Below are 16,538 nucleotides of genomic sequence, written 5' to 3'. Positions count from 1 at the left end.
GTATATCTATTTTACCAAATTATTTTTTATTCCTATATACTTTTTAAAAATACTATAATGAAAAAATACAATATATACATATACTAATAGTAGTTGACAAAAACAGATAAAATTTTTAAAAATAAATATTATTTTCTATAATATTTTTATAATTTCTTATATCTTATTTCGTAAAATTATAAAACTATAATAAAAGATGACGTGTCTTTCGCAAATGTTTCGCTACTCTTAATATTCGGACAACCATCAATCAAATATTTTAGAATTTAATTATGTTAAAATACATTAATAATAGATATTATTTCGGAAAATTATCATGGTATTATATACTCTATAAGAGTATGGATTATTGCTTGGGCCTTAGTCTGACACATTTCAAGAAAGAAAAAAAATATATTAAATCTTAGTATTACTATTAAAACAAGTAATATTGCTCACATATTATATTACATGACCACAGACAGCTCTTAGCAAGGCCCCCAACTAAGAGAGGCTATATTTAAAAATATTATCTAATTATTATTATTGTATTTAAAATTTTAAAATTATTATAAATTTTACTCCGTCCTTCATGCAAATATATATTCATTTGACAGAGCACGAGTTTTAATAAAAGTGAGTAATAATTATTATTTTTCTTTCTATAGTAAATAAAGTACAAAAATGTAATAATTTTTTACTTTAAAAAGGAAACGAGAATATATTTTTTATGACAACCCAAAAAGGAAAGTTAGTATAGATTTGAATGACGGAGGCATAGTTTTTTTTCTTTTCTTTGAATTATCCAATTTAATTTTAATTTTAAAATTAAATTTTAAATTCTAATTATATATTTTTCCTCTATTTTCTTCCTAATCATGTTGCACCTCATTTTTCCTAATTTAATCGTAGCTAAATCCTTACCATTGCGCCCACCCACCAAGACCAAACTCGCCTTCTGTCTTTCTTCCTCCCTCAATCTCTTTCGCTTTTCAAATCTCCGGACACCACCGTGAAGCGCTGCCAGTTCGCCTTCCATCTTCTTCTCCTGATTCGACACCGCTACACCGCCGCCATCAACCTCTTATGAAGCCCACGCCAGCGTGGATGATATTATTTTGAAAATACATTTAGCCTAGTGTTGTGAAAGATCCGCGTCTTCATAAGTGGATGGTGTAGGAGTCGCCATAAACTTCTTATCCAGCCCAAGCAAGCATTTCTGATATTATTTTGAAACTACATTTAGCCTGGTCTTTATAGGACTACCGCCATCAACCTCTTATGCAGCCAACGCCAGCGTTGTTGATATTATTTAGAAAATACATTTAGCATAGTGTTTATAGGACCTCCGCCTTAAACCTCTCATCCAACCCACGTTAGCGTTAGTGATATTATTTTGAAAGTACATTTACCTTGATGTTTATATGGCGTAAAATATGTTTTCGCTCACGGCCTTCAAAAAGTTCGAGACGGCTATGAGTGTGACAAATTACATATATATTTATAATATAGTATAATTTTGTGAATATATATACTCCCTCATTCCCAACTTGTAAGTATTTTTATTATTTTTGTTTTTCTCACTCAAGTACTTTTCTATTTTACTATTTTAATAAAATTAATTATACACTAGTATCAAAATAATTTCAATTTTTATTTAATTAAATTACAAAGATAGAAATTATACGTACAAGTGTTTTACAAATAAAGTCAAAGATAAAAATGTCTATATAGTTTAATTAAAAACTAAAATAGAGTAAAAATCATTTTTTGTCTCATTCAATATCATAATTATCAATTTTGGTTCCATTCAAAAAAATTATTAATTTTGGTCTTACTCAAATGAAAATTTATCAATTTTAGTCCCAAGATGATTGACTGGGACTGAACATGGCCGTGTTGGCTTGAACCCGGACGTGTTGGATGACTCAGAAGGTGACTGGACGTCCCAGGCAGCCAACACGGCCGTGTTGGTCTCAACACGACCGTGTTTGTTACCCTGCACTTCTGAATACGGCCGTGTTCCTGCCCGTGTTCTGAACACACTTATATTGCCCATGTTCCTAACACGGTCATGTTCTCAACACAGCTATGTTCTAGGCCATGTTCACGACCATGTTTTTAATATAATCATATTATAGGTCATATTTATTATTATTTTCACTTTTTGGTTAAAATTATTTTATATATATATTTATAATTCAACAAAAATATTTTTAACAATTATTTCATAATATAAAAAATAATCATTTTTTAATATTTTTGAAATATATAAAAATAATAATATATTAATATATATTTTTAATAATCATTATATATATTTTTAAAAATTTATAGTAAAAATTTTAAAATATTATATTAAATTAATTATTTCTATAAAATATAAATTGAATTTATTATTCAAAATAATATTTTAAAATAATACTCCCTCCGTCCCACGGATGTCTGGGCAACTGTAGACACGAGAATTTATGATAAGTATAATTAATAGATAATTAAGAATGTATTAGTGAAAATAATTATCATATAATATAAATAATTATAAATTAAGATTAAGATAAGTTTAATTAAAATTAAAAAAAATAAATTAAAAAATAGTGTGTAATTATTTTCCAAAAAAGGAAAGTGACTTGGGATGTGAGACGGACAGAAATGACAATGTGGACATGGTAAGTGGAACGGGGGGAGTATTATTAAAAATATCTATTAATATATTATTATTTTTATATATTTTAAAAATATTAAAAAATAATTATTTTTTATATTATGAAATAATTGTAAAAGATATTTTTGTTGAATTATAAATATATATATATCAAATAATTTTAACGAAAAAATGAAAATAATAATAAATATGACCTACAATATGATTATATTGAAAACATGGTCGTGAACATGGCCTAGTACATGGCTGCCTGGGACGCCCAGTCACCTTCTGAGTCATCCAACACGGCCGTGTTCAAGCCGAACACGGCCGTGTTCAGTCCCAGTCAACCATCTTGGGACTAAAATTGATAAATTTTCATTTGAGTGGGACCAAAATTGATAATTTTTTTTAATATGACCAAAATTGATAATTATGATATTGAAAGAGACCAAAAATAATTTTTACTCAATAAAATATTATTATTTCTTAATATAATACACAAATCCCAATAAGTAAATAAATTTGAGTGAAACTGAGGAAATATTGGATGTGTTCCTTTACACCCCAAACTCCAGATTCCAAACTCATAAAATGACACACACCCTAAATATGAAGAAAAAGATATTTAATTGAATACAAAATATGTTGAACAAACATATAAGTGCAGACCTAATCAATATTACTATTTCAAGAATGTTGAATCTTACCAACCTATAAGGACGGAATCAATCGAAAAAATTATCTTACAAACAATTAGAACTTCGCACTTTAGGTAACAAAATATCACAATGTAGTATATCATGCATTTATTACACTTGAAATCATCAGAAACACAATGACAGTCTTCCCTCAAGCTAATCTATTGTTCACATATCCATTTCAAAAATTGGAGTTGAATAGGACGTTGCTCAAGGTTTATAAACATACTTGTTGGGATATGAAGTCTGGTTATATCCTAAAATTTAGGAATGCGATTTAGATAGATATTATATTCTACATTTTAGAGATATGATTTGGATATTATTGGCATAGGCTTAGCCTATAAATATCCCTGTATTCTCACTTTAACATGTGCCTGTGTAATTTATAGTAAAATTTTTGGCTTGACAGCGCCCCCAGACGTAGACCATTGTGATCAAACTGGGTTACCAAATTATTGTGTTCTTTTATCCTTGTTTACCTCTTCTTGATTTCTTGGAATTTCCGTAACAAGTGGTATCAGAGTCTGGTTCGTTGGTAAGGTGGATTGAGAGGCATCGAATATTGATTGTGGTTGTGGAAATCCCTTGTGACTTGTGGAGGTGCCTTGTGTCGAAAGTCTCCTGGTGGTGGCGGTGTTGGGTCGGTCCTAACAGTTCTTGTAGGTCGGGCAGCGGGTCTCTTTGTAATAGGCGGTGCAAGATGGGCAGGGAAGGATATGGGTTTCGGCAAACGCAGCGGAGGAAATATCCGATTTGCTCTCATATCAAGTGAGCCTTAGGTTTGTTTGTAGGAATCAAGATGGGTGATCGTCGTGCTGTCAAGGTATTCGATGGAATGAACTTCGATTTCTGGAAGATGCAGATAGAAGATTACCTATATGATAAAGATCTAGAGGTGGCGTTGAAGGAGAAACCGGAAGACACGGATGAAGCTGAGTACAAGAAGATCGACAGGAAGACGATGAGTGCGATTCGACTAACCCTTTGGGAGAATGTCTCGACTTAATTTAGATCTGAGGGAAAAGGAAAGGGTGAAGATCAAGAATGGTCAAAGTTGAAGCTGAAGAACACGAACAAGGAAGATGCAAGTCAGGTGGTATGTTGGAACTGCAAGGGACACTTGAAACGAAAGTGCGGGGCGCCGGAGAAGGATCAAGGTTCGGCAAACATAGCGGTTGAGATATCCGATCTGCTGATTCTGAGCGTCAGTAGTCCAATGGAGTCATGGATCTTTGTCTTAGAAGCGTCATTCCACTCATGCAGTGATTTGGGAATCATGGAATCCTATACCACATGTAATTTTGGTGTTGTCTATCTAGCAGATGATGAGACACTGAAAATTGTAGGAAAATGTATGGTGGAATCAAAACACCAAATGGTGGGGAGTGGAGACTGAATGACGAGAGGCATGTCCTGGGTCTGAAACCGAATCTAATTTCCGTGGGACAATTGGATGGGGTAGGTTACCCAACAGTTTATGAAACTAAGTCGTGGAAGATAACTCAAGGATCCATTGTGGTGGCCCAAGGTAGAGGAGATAAAACTCTCTACATGACAAAAACCATGCAAGGCGGAATCAGTTCCATGGCCATAAATAATGACACAAATTTATGGCATTTCTCGTCTCGGACACATGAGCGAGAAGGGGATAGGGGAGCTCATTTCAAAGGGAAGATTGTTAGGTCTCAAGTCCGTCGATATTGGAGTATGCGAGGACTGTATCTTTGGGAAGCAACGAAAGGTGGCGTTCTCAAAGGGCGGGGGAGACCTGGAAAAGGAAAAGTTCGAGTTGGTTCATACGGACCTGTGGGAACCAGCTTTTGTATCGACCATTTGAGGCTTAAAGTACTACACCGCAGTCATTGATGACGTTACAAGGGAGGTATGAGTATATTTTCTTAACTGTAAATATGATGCTTTTCATACATTTAGGAGGTGGAAAACACGTGCAGTGGGAATATTTATGAGCAATCCTGAAAGACAGTCTAAGGTGGTGACCTTAGATGAATTGATGTTGTGTTCAACCTCAAGTGGCCTCGATGAGTGAAGAAGGAGGCTTGGCGTTGTCGTTTCCGATGAAGTAAAATGTTGAAGTAAAAGATAAAATTAGTCTTCAAGTACGAGATTGTTGGGATATGAAACCTGATGATATCCTAAAATCTAGGAATATGATTTAGATATGATTTAAATATTATATTCTATATTTCAGATATATGATTTGGATATTATTGGCATAGGCTTAGCTTATAAATATCCATGTATTCTCACTTTTAATATGTGCTTACGTACTTTATAGTAAAATTTCTGGCTTGGCAGCGCCCCATAACATAGATTATCGTGATCGAACTTGGTTACCAGATTATTGTTTTCTTTTGTCCTTGTTGTCTCATCTTGATTTCCTGGAATTTCCGTAACAATACTCATATAACAAAATATAGCTATTCTCAAATACTCACTTAACTGCAACAACGGCTTTTAGAAAGCAAATTACATAATAATGTTGAATGAAAAATTGATTATGATGAAAATTAATTATAAATGTTGTAACGTATGTGACTCTTAGCCTAGAGACAACTCTCTTGCTTAGGCTGTTTCTCCAGAACAGGGCTGAGAGCATTTGTTAAAACAGCAGTAGTTGTAAGGGAAGCTTGCAATATTTGATATCCCTGCAATGTAAACATGTTGTTGCTATAAATATACTGACAATTTAATACAGGTAAATTGTTAATTTTCAGAAGGACACGATTCAAAACTTGCATGAACCATCTCACCTGTTCCTCACCAATCTCAACTTCCACTTCTTCAATGTCCGACAAGGCAATCTTGGCCTCATTTAAGAAACACATGAGTGAAATAAGAGATAAAAGCGTCACTACCAAATCATCGGTCACCATAAACATTCCAGGGCTCCTAATATAACAACCATTGCCCTTCGGGTCATGTACTATTACAGAATGAGAGGTGACCTGGTCCGAAAAGCTCCATAATGTAGTATTGTCAGTCTAATACGACCTCAGAAATTCTTCAAAGATGGGAAGCATTTGGCTGTTAGAATGGTACTTGCAAGGTAGCAAAGGTTTGAACAACATAGTTTTCATTTCTCCTGGCTGTTGGAAATTTTGGCTGTCTTCAAACCTTGTTATGCTCGATGCAAATTATCGATGCTCCCAAGACCAGTGCTGCCACCCAAAAGGTGAGCCACACCTCCCATGGGAACAGTGAGCAGACTAAACAGAAAATCGACAAAATAACTCTCAGATTCAACCAGCAGAAGCTTATTTGTAGACTTCTGGACCACTGCGATCACAACAATCTTCTTTGAATTTGTTTGTGTTGGCTTAATGTGGAGTTTTTTCCATGTTGAACCTAAGTAGCTCATCTTCTGCTTCTTCTCATCGTCGACAAAAAGATCCGTTAATGGAGTTTGGGATAGCAATGCTTTGCTCAGTAAATCCGTAACCTATAGCAAACAAATTGATTCAACTCCTTGGAAATAATGAAACTCTTAACATTAAAAAAACAATAGACTATAACCAGAGCCAGCTCTTAGCAAAAGAAACGCAAGCCAATTGCTGAGGGCCTCTACTTCAAGAGGGACTCATATTATTTAATTTTAGCTATTATTAAATATATTAAAATATATTTTAAACTTTATGTTATAATTTTCTCAATATTTACCTAATCTAATTTTAATTCTAAAATAATTCTAATAAGAATTTTTCTATAATCCCATCTTCCTCGCCTTTAAAATTCGTAAATATTTATAAAGTCCATAATTAGTATAGATATATTAAAATTTAATTTAAAATTTATCTCATATTTTTTCTTTTACAATTATCCAATCCAATTCTAATTCTAATAAACCCTAAAATATATATATATATATATATTATTGAGTTATTGACTTTATAATAGTCAAAATATTGTAAAATTTTATAATAGTTAAGATATGTATTAGAAACTAGGTTGGATAGTCCATCCCTTAACGGACACACATATTTCATTTATTGTATATATGATTAATATAATTTTTATTTTTTAAAAATTTATTATTGTATTGTTCATTGATATTATTTTTTTTAGAAAAAATATTTGTTTATAGGGCCTATCATTTAACTTTGCTCAGGGTTCTCAAAAAGTTCGAGACGACCTCACTTAACAAAAGACCCATGAAATGAAAATAGTTAAATCTATTTAAATTCATTAAACATATAATCAGCTAACCTCATTTCTTTCGATCTGCACAGTTCTGTGCTCGGCTCCATCAAAGTCGATAATTTCAAAGCCAAAGCAACGGAGATTTGGTGATAAGTTTGGCCAACATATTGTAGGCATTAAAAAATTAAATGTCTAAATTAAATTAAATATTATATATATTGGAAGAAAATAAAATGTTGATATCGTATTAAATGTGTAATATATAATTATGCACATATGTTAATTTTTGTAAAATAAGTATAACAATTAATGCAAAAATATGCTTAAAATTGAAGATATCGTACAAATATCACTGCAATAAAATATCATTTTTGTAACGAAATTTTTTCCTTCCTAAATCCATTTTTTCCGTTACTAATAAAATTAGAGACGGAATTAAGGATAAAATTACGTTAGCTACATGAATTTTAGCGATAGAATTCCGTTACAAATATACTATTTTTTTAGTAGTGTATTACGTGCATAACTAGAGCCATAATAAATTTGGCAGCAAAATAAATAAATCTTCTCAATAAAAGAAGTATTATAATTAATATCTTCCGAAAAGGCAATGATATAAAGTTCTTGGCGAGAAAGAAAGGTGCACAATCAAATTCGTTAAGAATAGAAAACAACATTTGTTGGAAAATGAAATATTATAAAATCGTCCTATAGGCTAATCAGAACGCACCACGTAGCATCATTTGAAAAGGAAGCCAAAGCTACTCCTCCCTATAAATAGGGGTCATGGCCAATTCGTTTGACACACCGAAGTTCATTTGAAGATTCGTGCACGGGTAAGTCTCTAAACTTCCTACAATGTTCTTCATTGTTCTTCGTCGAAAAGTCACTGATTTGGAAAAATGTCCAATATTTGTTCACGAATCAATGAACTTAACATTCTTCGTTGTACGCCCGAGCAGGAGAAAGGATAAAAGCTCCCAAAGCCGTTGAAGGATCCATCAAAGCCAAGGAAGAGCCTTCAAAGTTCATCCCAAACCTTCGAGGTGTTCGTCGCGTCCTTCGCCAAAAGCATCAACCTGGCCCTCTTTGATCCAAAATTAAAAGGGACACACTGCCAAAAGTGTTATGAAGTGTCAAATCCACCTTCTCAAAGATCAAAGCCTCGGATTGTCAAAAGAAGACACCAAATCCAAAGTCAACGATCAAATCTCCTACAAGGAGACCAAAGCCCTCCAAAAGCCGGCAAAGCCAAACCAAAGATAAAAGCCTCGGATCTTCCAAAGAAGACACCAAATCCAAAGCCGACGATCAAATCGCCTACACGGAGACCAAAACCCTCCAAAAGCCGGAAAACCCAAACCAAAGATCAAAGCCTCGTATCGTCCAAAGAAGACATCAAATCCAAAGCCGACGATCAAATCGCCCACACGAGGATCAAAGCCCTCCAAAAGCCGGCAAAGCTAAACCAAATATCAAAACCTCGGATCGTCCAAAGAAGACATCAAATCCAAAGCCGATGATCAAATCGGCCGCATGGAGACCAAAGCCCTCCAAAAGCCGACAAAGCCAAACCAAATATAAAAACCTCGGATCGTCCAAAGAAGACATCAAATCCAAAGCTGACGATCAAATTGCCCGCACGGAGACCGAAGCCCTCCAAAAGCCGGCAAAGCGAAACCAAAGATCAAAGCCTCGGATCATCCAAATAAGACATCAAATCCATAGTTGACGATCAAATTGCCCGCAAGGAGACTAAAGCCTCCAAAAGCCAGCAAAGCCAAACCAAAGATCAAATTCTCGGATCGTCCAAAGACGACATCAAATCCAAAGCTGACAATAAAATCGCATGCACAAAGACCAAAGCCCTTCAAAGTACAGCAAAACCAAACTGGAGTACCAAAGCCATCTCCACAAAGATTAAAGTCTCGAATCGTCCAAAAAAGACATCAAATCCAAAGCCGATGATCAAATCGGCCACACGGAGACCAAAGCCCTCCAAGGTCCAGCAAAGCCAAACCAAAGACCAAATTCCTTCGGATTGTCAACAAAGCTCCCTAATATCCGGAAAATCCAAACGGAAGGCCAAATTCCTTACTGCACTATATTCAGACTCCACAGATATGTCGCAGTTTAAAGAGCGCCCACAATTGCATTTCACATTTTCATTGGATATTGAAGTACGCACCATTCTACATGATTGACAAGCGAAGTACCTGACAGGCGGAAAATCATTGAGATTAAATTTCAAAGTTCGGCAATGACTCAACAAAGTGCTTCTTGGATTCAGCAGCATTTCTTTCCCTTCCTTTGTCCAGAAATAGGTTTCATCAAGACTTGCTAAACTATTGTACAGATTGCTTAAGCTTCCAATCGCAGGTGCCTCGTCTCCATAGTGCTTCTTGAACTCTCCCAAAATCCTTCCTAACCACAATGTGAAGAAGCTCGACAATATGTCAACAAAATCACTATTTACATCTGCCCAGAGTACCTTTGTCTGTTCTCTGTTTACCACAAGTGTCGAAGACATCTTCTCGTCGTTGGCTGCAGACATTCTTTCTATTATGCAAAGAATTCTGTTTGGCGGTGGGAATTCTGTGTATAACTCTGAGCGTCCTTCCTTCTCACACAATTCAACTTGAAATTTAAAGAATAACAATCAATTAATTTGATATCTCCAATAAAGTTAAGCATGCAATTACTACATAAACCCTTTCATCTCCTCAAGAATGTGGAGAGAACCGGAGCCAATGTACGCGAATATTTATGAATGCAAGTGCGCTAAAACAACAATTAGAAAGAACGATTAATATTTAATACATAAATTCATTATAAAGACACTAACATATAGAAGGTCATTCATATTATTTAATGAAAGTACCAAAGATACATTAGTCCCAGAAAAATATAATACTCAACCGATACATTTGATTAGCTTCGGAGTATATTTTGGGTTGGTACCCGAGACTAAAAATGAGTCATTGTTTTAAAAGTCTCCAAAATCCAAGGCTATTTTTGTAATTTTTAAAATTATTTTGAATAGTCTCAAAATTTTTGAAATCAAGGAGGAGGTGGAGAAGAGGCCGTTGCTGCCGCTACCATTGCTGTGGAGAAGGAGGATGAGGAGATGCACCATTGCCACCGCCGGCCCCGCCGTTGCTGCTGCCGTCACCGCCGAAGAAAAAGAAAGAGGAGGAGGAGATGCCATTGTTGCCGCCGCTGCAGGAAAAGAAGGAAGAAAGGAAAGACGCCGTAGGCGCCGCTAGAACCGCCGCCACTGCCATTTCCTTCGTTGTCGGAGAAGATAATGGAGGAGTAAGGGGGAAAAGAAGAACATAGGAGTAGAAAAAAAAATGAAGGAAGAGAGAAAGATTTTCGTGAAAGAAATTATTTTGAATTTGACGACAGAGAGGGGAAAGACGAAGGAATGGAAGGAAATTGGGAAAAGAAGATGGGGAATATTCATTAAAAATTAAAGTTGAACTAATTTAATGAATAAGAGACTCAAAGTATCATTTTAAAAACAAATGAACTAAAATTGACATATTAGTGAATGAAGGATAGCAAAAAAATTATTTTACTTATTATTTTGTTATTTAATACATTAATATTTTATAATTTATTTTAATTTAAAATTTAATTCAATTACTTATTAAATTTATTATTTTAATTATTTTATATTGCAAATATTTAATTAATTATTATGTATACATTTTTTACACAATAAATAAATTATAAATATATATCTAAATAAAATCAAAATCAAAATCAAAATCAAAAATCAAAATTAAAATTACTTAATCAATAGTGGCGGGAATTTAAATTTTTGATAGTTTTGAAAAATTCCGAGATTAATTAAAATAGGTTCGAAAGTTCCGATACTAATTAAAATAGGTTTGAAAGTATTGACACTAACTAAAATATGTTCAGAAGTTCTGAAACTAAGAGCCATGGAATTTCCGAGACTCTTTAAAATAAGTTCAAAATTTCCAAGACTAATCAAAATAGGTTTAAAAATTTCGAGACATTCGATATGAGAAAATGTATATTTAATATAGCTTTGGAAATCCGAAACTATTTAAAATAGTTTTGGAAATGTCGAGGCAAAAAATTAATAGTTTTGATTTTTCCGAAGCAAAAAAATTAATTGACTTAATATTTATTTTATATGTATTTTTGCAGCCTTAGATTTGATTCCAAGGAGAATAAAGAATATTCCGGTAGTGATATATTTTAGCTTATATTATGAACAACCACTTGCAAAATGTATTTATAAGCTTACCTACGTTTGAGGTTGATGCAAAAGCATTATGGTCATAAGCAACAAAATGATTTAGTTGCATGTCTTCTAAAATTGTATTCATCTGCTTCACAAGAAAAAAAATTGATCACATGGACGGTTAAGAGAGAAACGTCTACTAAAGCAATGGGCAATGTAAAAAATAGTTTAAATTTTCATGGAAAATAATAATAATAATAAAAAAAAAACAATTATAAATACACCTTTTTTTTTTAAAGCAGAATAGATTTTTTTTTTGGTTTGCAAAATGTTTGCAATTATACTAAGGGATTACATAGTGTATTCAGTTATATGTAAAATATATGTGAATTTCTTCGGAAAACAAGTGTACATGCTGCAATAGCATATTGCCGAATTACAAATAGCATTTATCAATGCCGTTTAAAGCATGTATCATCGTTAACAACAGCACTCCATTGTGAATAACTTAGTACTTTCAAAGTATACTAGACTTTATTTAGCATATGATTAGTGTGAAGCCGCTCGCATAATTAATTAAGTAGTGTTCACATTTATTATAGATTTATTGGATTGAATAGATATCGAATTTAGTCCACCCGATGCGATATACTGTTTCTATTGTGGATACACACACAAAATAAGGTTTTTCCATTTGAATGAAATGCCAAAAAAAAAAAAATGATTCACAATGAATACAATATATTGAATATCCTTCCAACAAGGAAGGGTTCAGAACAAGGAGCATGCTTGATCCAATAAGCTTAAAAATATTTCAGAGGATGTAAGCACATCTCATAAATATACGAGAATAAAGACAATATATGAAACAAGAATCGGGTGTCTGTCCAAGATAAGATTGAAATATAATTTGGAGTCTAACACATAAAAGTCCACTCATTTCGATGACAGGCACAAACATGAGCTACATACTCCGAGCCTCAAACATATGCTAGCATCTATTAGGAGTCACATAAGGCACCGGCACAAACATATGCTACCAACAATATATAAATTTACTCAACTGAAAGAGAACCATGAATGGGGACGACTGCCTGGCACCGGAATCACGGAGACAAGTTGAATAAATTTGATTTCGAACTTGAGTCGATGTTGCCACTAAATGTGAAGAGGAATGTGTTGGAACTTATCAGTAATTAAACCCTAAGCTCAGGATCTGTCATTTTGACATAATTGAGATAAAAAATAAAGCTAATTAAATATAACCGGATTGCATAAGCGCAGTCGAATTTGGATCTGCAAATTGATAGAGGGTTTTGTGTTCTTCAAGCCTATGATACAACCCCTCCTGAGAAAACCGCTAGAGTTTCCGCCATTACTTTCATGATGAGATATGAAAAGTAATGGTTGTTGCACCTAAATCTGGGATCACAACCCTAATTTATCTCTTATTATTAATTGGCTTCATCACCCAATTAGTAAGTTACTAGATTTCCGCACATAGGAGGCCCACACTTACTAAATACATTTAAGCCCAATAAATTTATAGATCACTTAATATAGGCTTAACTTGACTAATATCCCAAATAGTTACATTTAATCCACAATTGGATTTTTAATCTAGCAATCTTCCATTTGGGTAGATGCATATTGAATAACCATATGAGCTCTGGAAATTTTTCTATCAGATGCTTTAATATATTTTACCAATCTTATCTATAAATCACAAAAATGTGGATCGAAGCAGCCATTACTGCAATTATCACAATGAAACCGATTAGTGGTTACAACATTAATATAACCTAAGATTCGATCAAGTGCGGATGCACAATATGGAAATTTTATGTAATGTGATCTTAACATGTCTATTTCCAACTGATCCACCTTAACTTTAGTTCGGAACAACTGAATACTAAATTAAAACTGAATATTGAATTAAAACTGAATACTGAAGTATAAAATAAAGTAACTTTAACTGTATTTGAACATTAATAATTAGCTCCCTCTAAACCGAAGTATCAAAATATGGTTCCACTCGCATACGAGCAGCATGCTTACTATAGAACTTATGTGGAAACCCTTTAGCAATTAAGCGGATCCGCAATCATGGAAGCTATATGAATATGTTCAATAACTAATTCATGATATGAAGCTAGACCATTAGGTAAACAATGATTATTATTATCAAATGATGTACTAGTTTCAATCGATTTTGAATTCTGGAAGAGACAAAACTTTATATCCGAATGAACAATAATAACTAAATTTGTTCAAAATAGAAATTGAAATTAAATTTCGACTAAAGATGGTACCGAAAAATGTCTCATCTAAATCCAAATAATAACCAGTACTTAGTAATAATCTAATATTATTATTACTTTCAACTTTAACTTTCTTGCTGTCACCCATATAGATGTATCTTTCAACATCAATTGATTTTCGACAATATAAATAATGTTGCATAAACACACTGATATGAATTGTTACACCAAAATCCACCCCCCAGATGTGTCTATGAACTGAAATTATTTTAATTTCAGTACAAACCGAAGTAAGAAAAGTGTCTTTCATCATGCATCATTTGTGATACTTAGTACAATTATTCTTCTTATATTCAATTTTTTTGCAAAAGAAACAAGTCTTTTCCTCAAGATGAGTCTGATGAGCTTGAGATGAAAGTGAGAGCAAGACCAATAAGACTAATATGTCATCTGAAAAGTCTAACTTAAGTACCTTCAATTTAGTAGCAATATTAGACATGTCAGGATGTACTCTCTTATGTTACTTTTGTCGTTATACTTTATGATAATGAGACTGTTAAAAAAAGTACTTATTTCCACCTTATCAGTTTTGGTAAAACTTTTGTAATTTCGATAAGGAATCTTTTGGCAGTAGTGATATAATCAGATATCATACTCCCAAAAAATTTATGGAGTACTTTTCTTAATGATCATGACACTTAGGTGTTGGACCTATCCCACTTCTCAAATAAGTACTTTTCATCTGGAGCACTTTTCACTGTACGAATGGGTTGGTCTACTTTTAATGCCAAGTCATGATTAATGCAGCCCAAATGAATCAATATTGATTCTTTTCATTGCTTACATTTGTTCCCATATCATAATCGGACCGACAAATATATATATATATATTTATGAAGTACAATGAAGTTCAAGAATAATGCATTCGCATCCCAAGACACTAAGTGCAATAGCAATGATCAATCTTTGGATCAATAACATTAATTGCTAGCAATCATCTTGTTCCAATAATCATATACAGACAATAAGTAATGTCAAACAATAAACCACTGTTTGGACTAATTCACTATTCAAATAAGTTAAATCCATATAATCATCTCATATATATTATCACAGATGTATTATTTATTATGTCAATTACCAACTGCCTTTGGGCCGAAGATAATCACATGAATTAATAAACACATAAACACTTACTTTGGCAACATCAAATACTTGATTTTTACCATCAAAATGCAGCAAACATTATTAATAAATTTATAATTTTCTTAAAACCATATTAGAATCACAATTGCGTTCAATGCATACGAGTTTGATTCCATAAAAATAAAGAACGTGTATAAGCAATGACACAGCCCAAGTAACTAGACTATACTAACTGAAACTTAAAACTAAATTCAAATGAAAACTAAGTAAAAGAAAGATATTACCGGTGTCCGATTCATCAATCAATCGGATGTGAACCCAAGCGCTTGGGTAATGGCAAGAACCAACCGTGAAAGGCAATCTATATTGCAAGAGGTTGGAGGTTCACCACTCCAACGGGTCACAAGAGCCCTAGCATGCAGCAGCCCCAAGACAACCAATCACCCGGAGGTTAGTGCACCCTCTCCACCGAAGCAAGTTGGTCCGAAACGGCTAACCACTAGACGCAAGGGTGCCCATGTCTCACCTCTTTTGGACCGCTTAAAATCAATTACCGAAGAGTGGGAGAGAGAGCGGGATGCTCGGACGGCAGCAAGGACAGATGCATCCTCCGTTCGACGTCCTTTATTGTAGGATTCACAGGAGCCAGAGCAGGTAATATTGATTGTTAGATACGCCTAATAAATTCCTCGCCTTGCTACAATGATACATCGAAACTCCTAACACCACATGAGTAAAATATTGCAGACGGTGATTGGCGATGTGATGGATGATGATACGATAGGCCCTACGCAGGGGATGGAAACAACTGGCCCCATTACGTTGGGAATAAACCATGCACCGGTGGCTGAAATCGAAGAACCTCCGGAAATGGATGAAGATGATCTCACCTAGAGGGATGAACCAGCTGAGACGGAAGGTAGCATATTACAATATATATGAATTCCAGTACTCACTAACTAGGTAAATGTTGAAGCATAGTAATACTAACATAATATTCAAATATATTCGTAGATCCAATAACAGAAACTAAGAGGGGGCGGGGAGCGGCCAAGATGCCTCGTGGATGGGGTGGGGACACCCCAATGACTGTGTTTATGGCCAGGGATGGCAGAAGCATCATCGGGCCAGATGTGAAGGATTACAAAAATGGAGTTGGAGTCATCGCCAGAAATGGGATGCGTCTTCCATTACGGTATTCGAGTTTCCAATCAATTCCCGAACAATTGTGGCAAGGCGCATGGATTGAGATACGGGTAAGTTTATAGAATGAAGATGAGAAACCCTTATATTAAACCTTTGTTTACTGTACGCGGATTCGGCAAAGAAGGTCGTTATGGCTGACCTGAAGGATGTCTGGCGCCATTGGAAATGCATCATCAGGTCTACATACTTTGCACCACACCAGAATGACGACGAAACATTGA

At 34.1% G+C, this 16,538-nt stretch overlaps 1 protein-coding gene across 1 annotated transcript; it reads right to left on the bottom strand.

The window, feature by feature from the left end:
* Positions 1-6,466: 6,466 nt before the first annotated feature.
* LOC127256258 (uncharacterized) lies at positions 6,467-10,769 on the bottom strand. The gene is made up of 3 exons (XM_051282161.1): positions 10,619-10,769; positions 9,584-10,122; positions 6,467-6,787 (listed from the first exon to the last, which is right to left on the bottom strand). Exons 1-3 carry the CDS (start codon positions 10,767-10,769, stop codon positions 6,467-6,469), a joined length of 1,011 nt encoding a protein of 336 aa, XP_051138118.1.
* Between the last annotated feature and the right edge of the window lie 5,769 nt (positions 10,770-16,538).

This window comes from Andrographis paniculata, unplaced genomic scaffold (assembly GCF_009805555.1).
Source record: "Andrographis paniculata isolate CXL003 unplaced genomic scaffold, ASM980555v1 Contig55END, whole genome shotgun sequence".
NCBI lineage: Eukaryota > Viridiplantae > Streptophyta > Magnoliopsida > Lamiales > Acanthaceae > Andrographis > Andrographis paniculata.
This window is presented reverse-complemented; position numbering and strand designations above follow the sequence as displayed.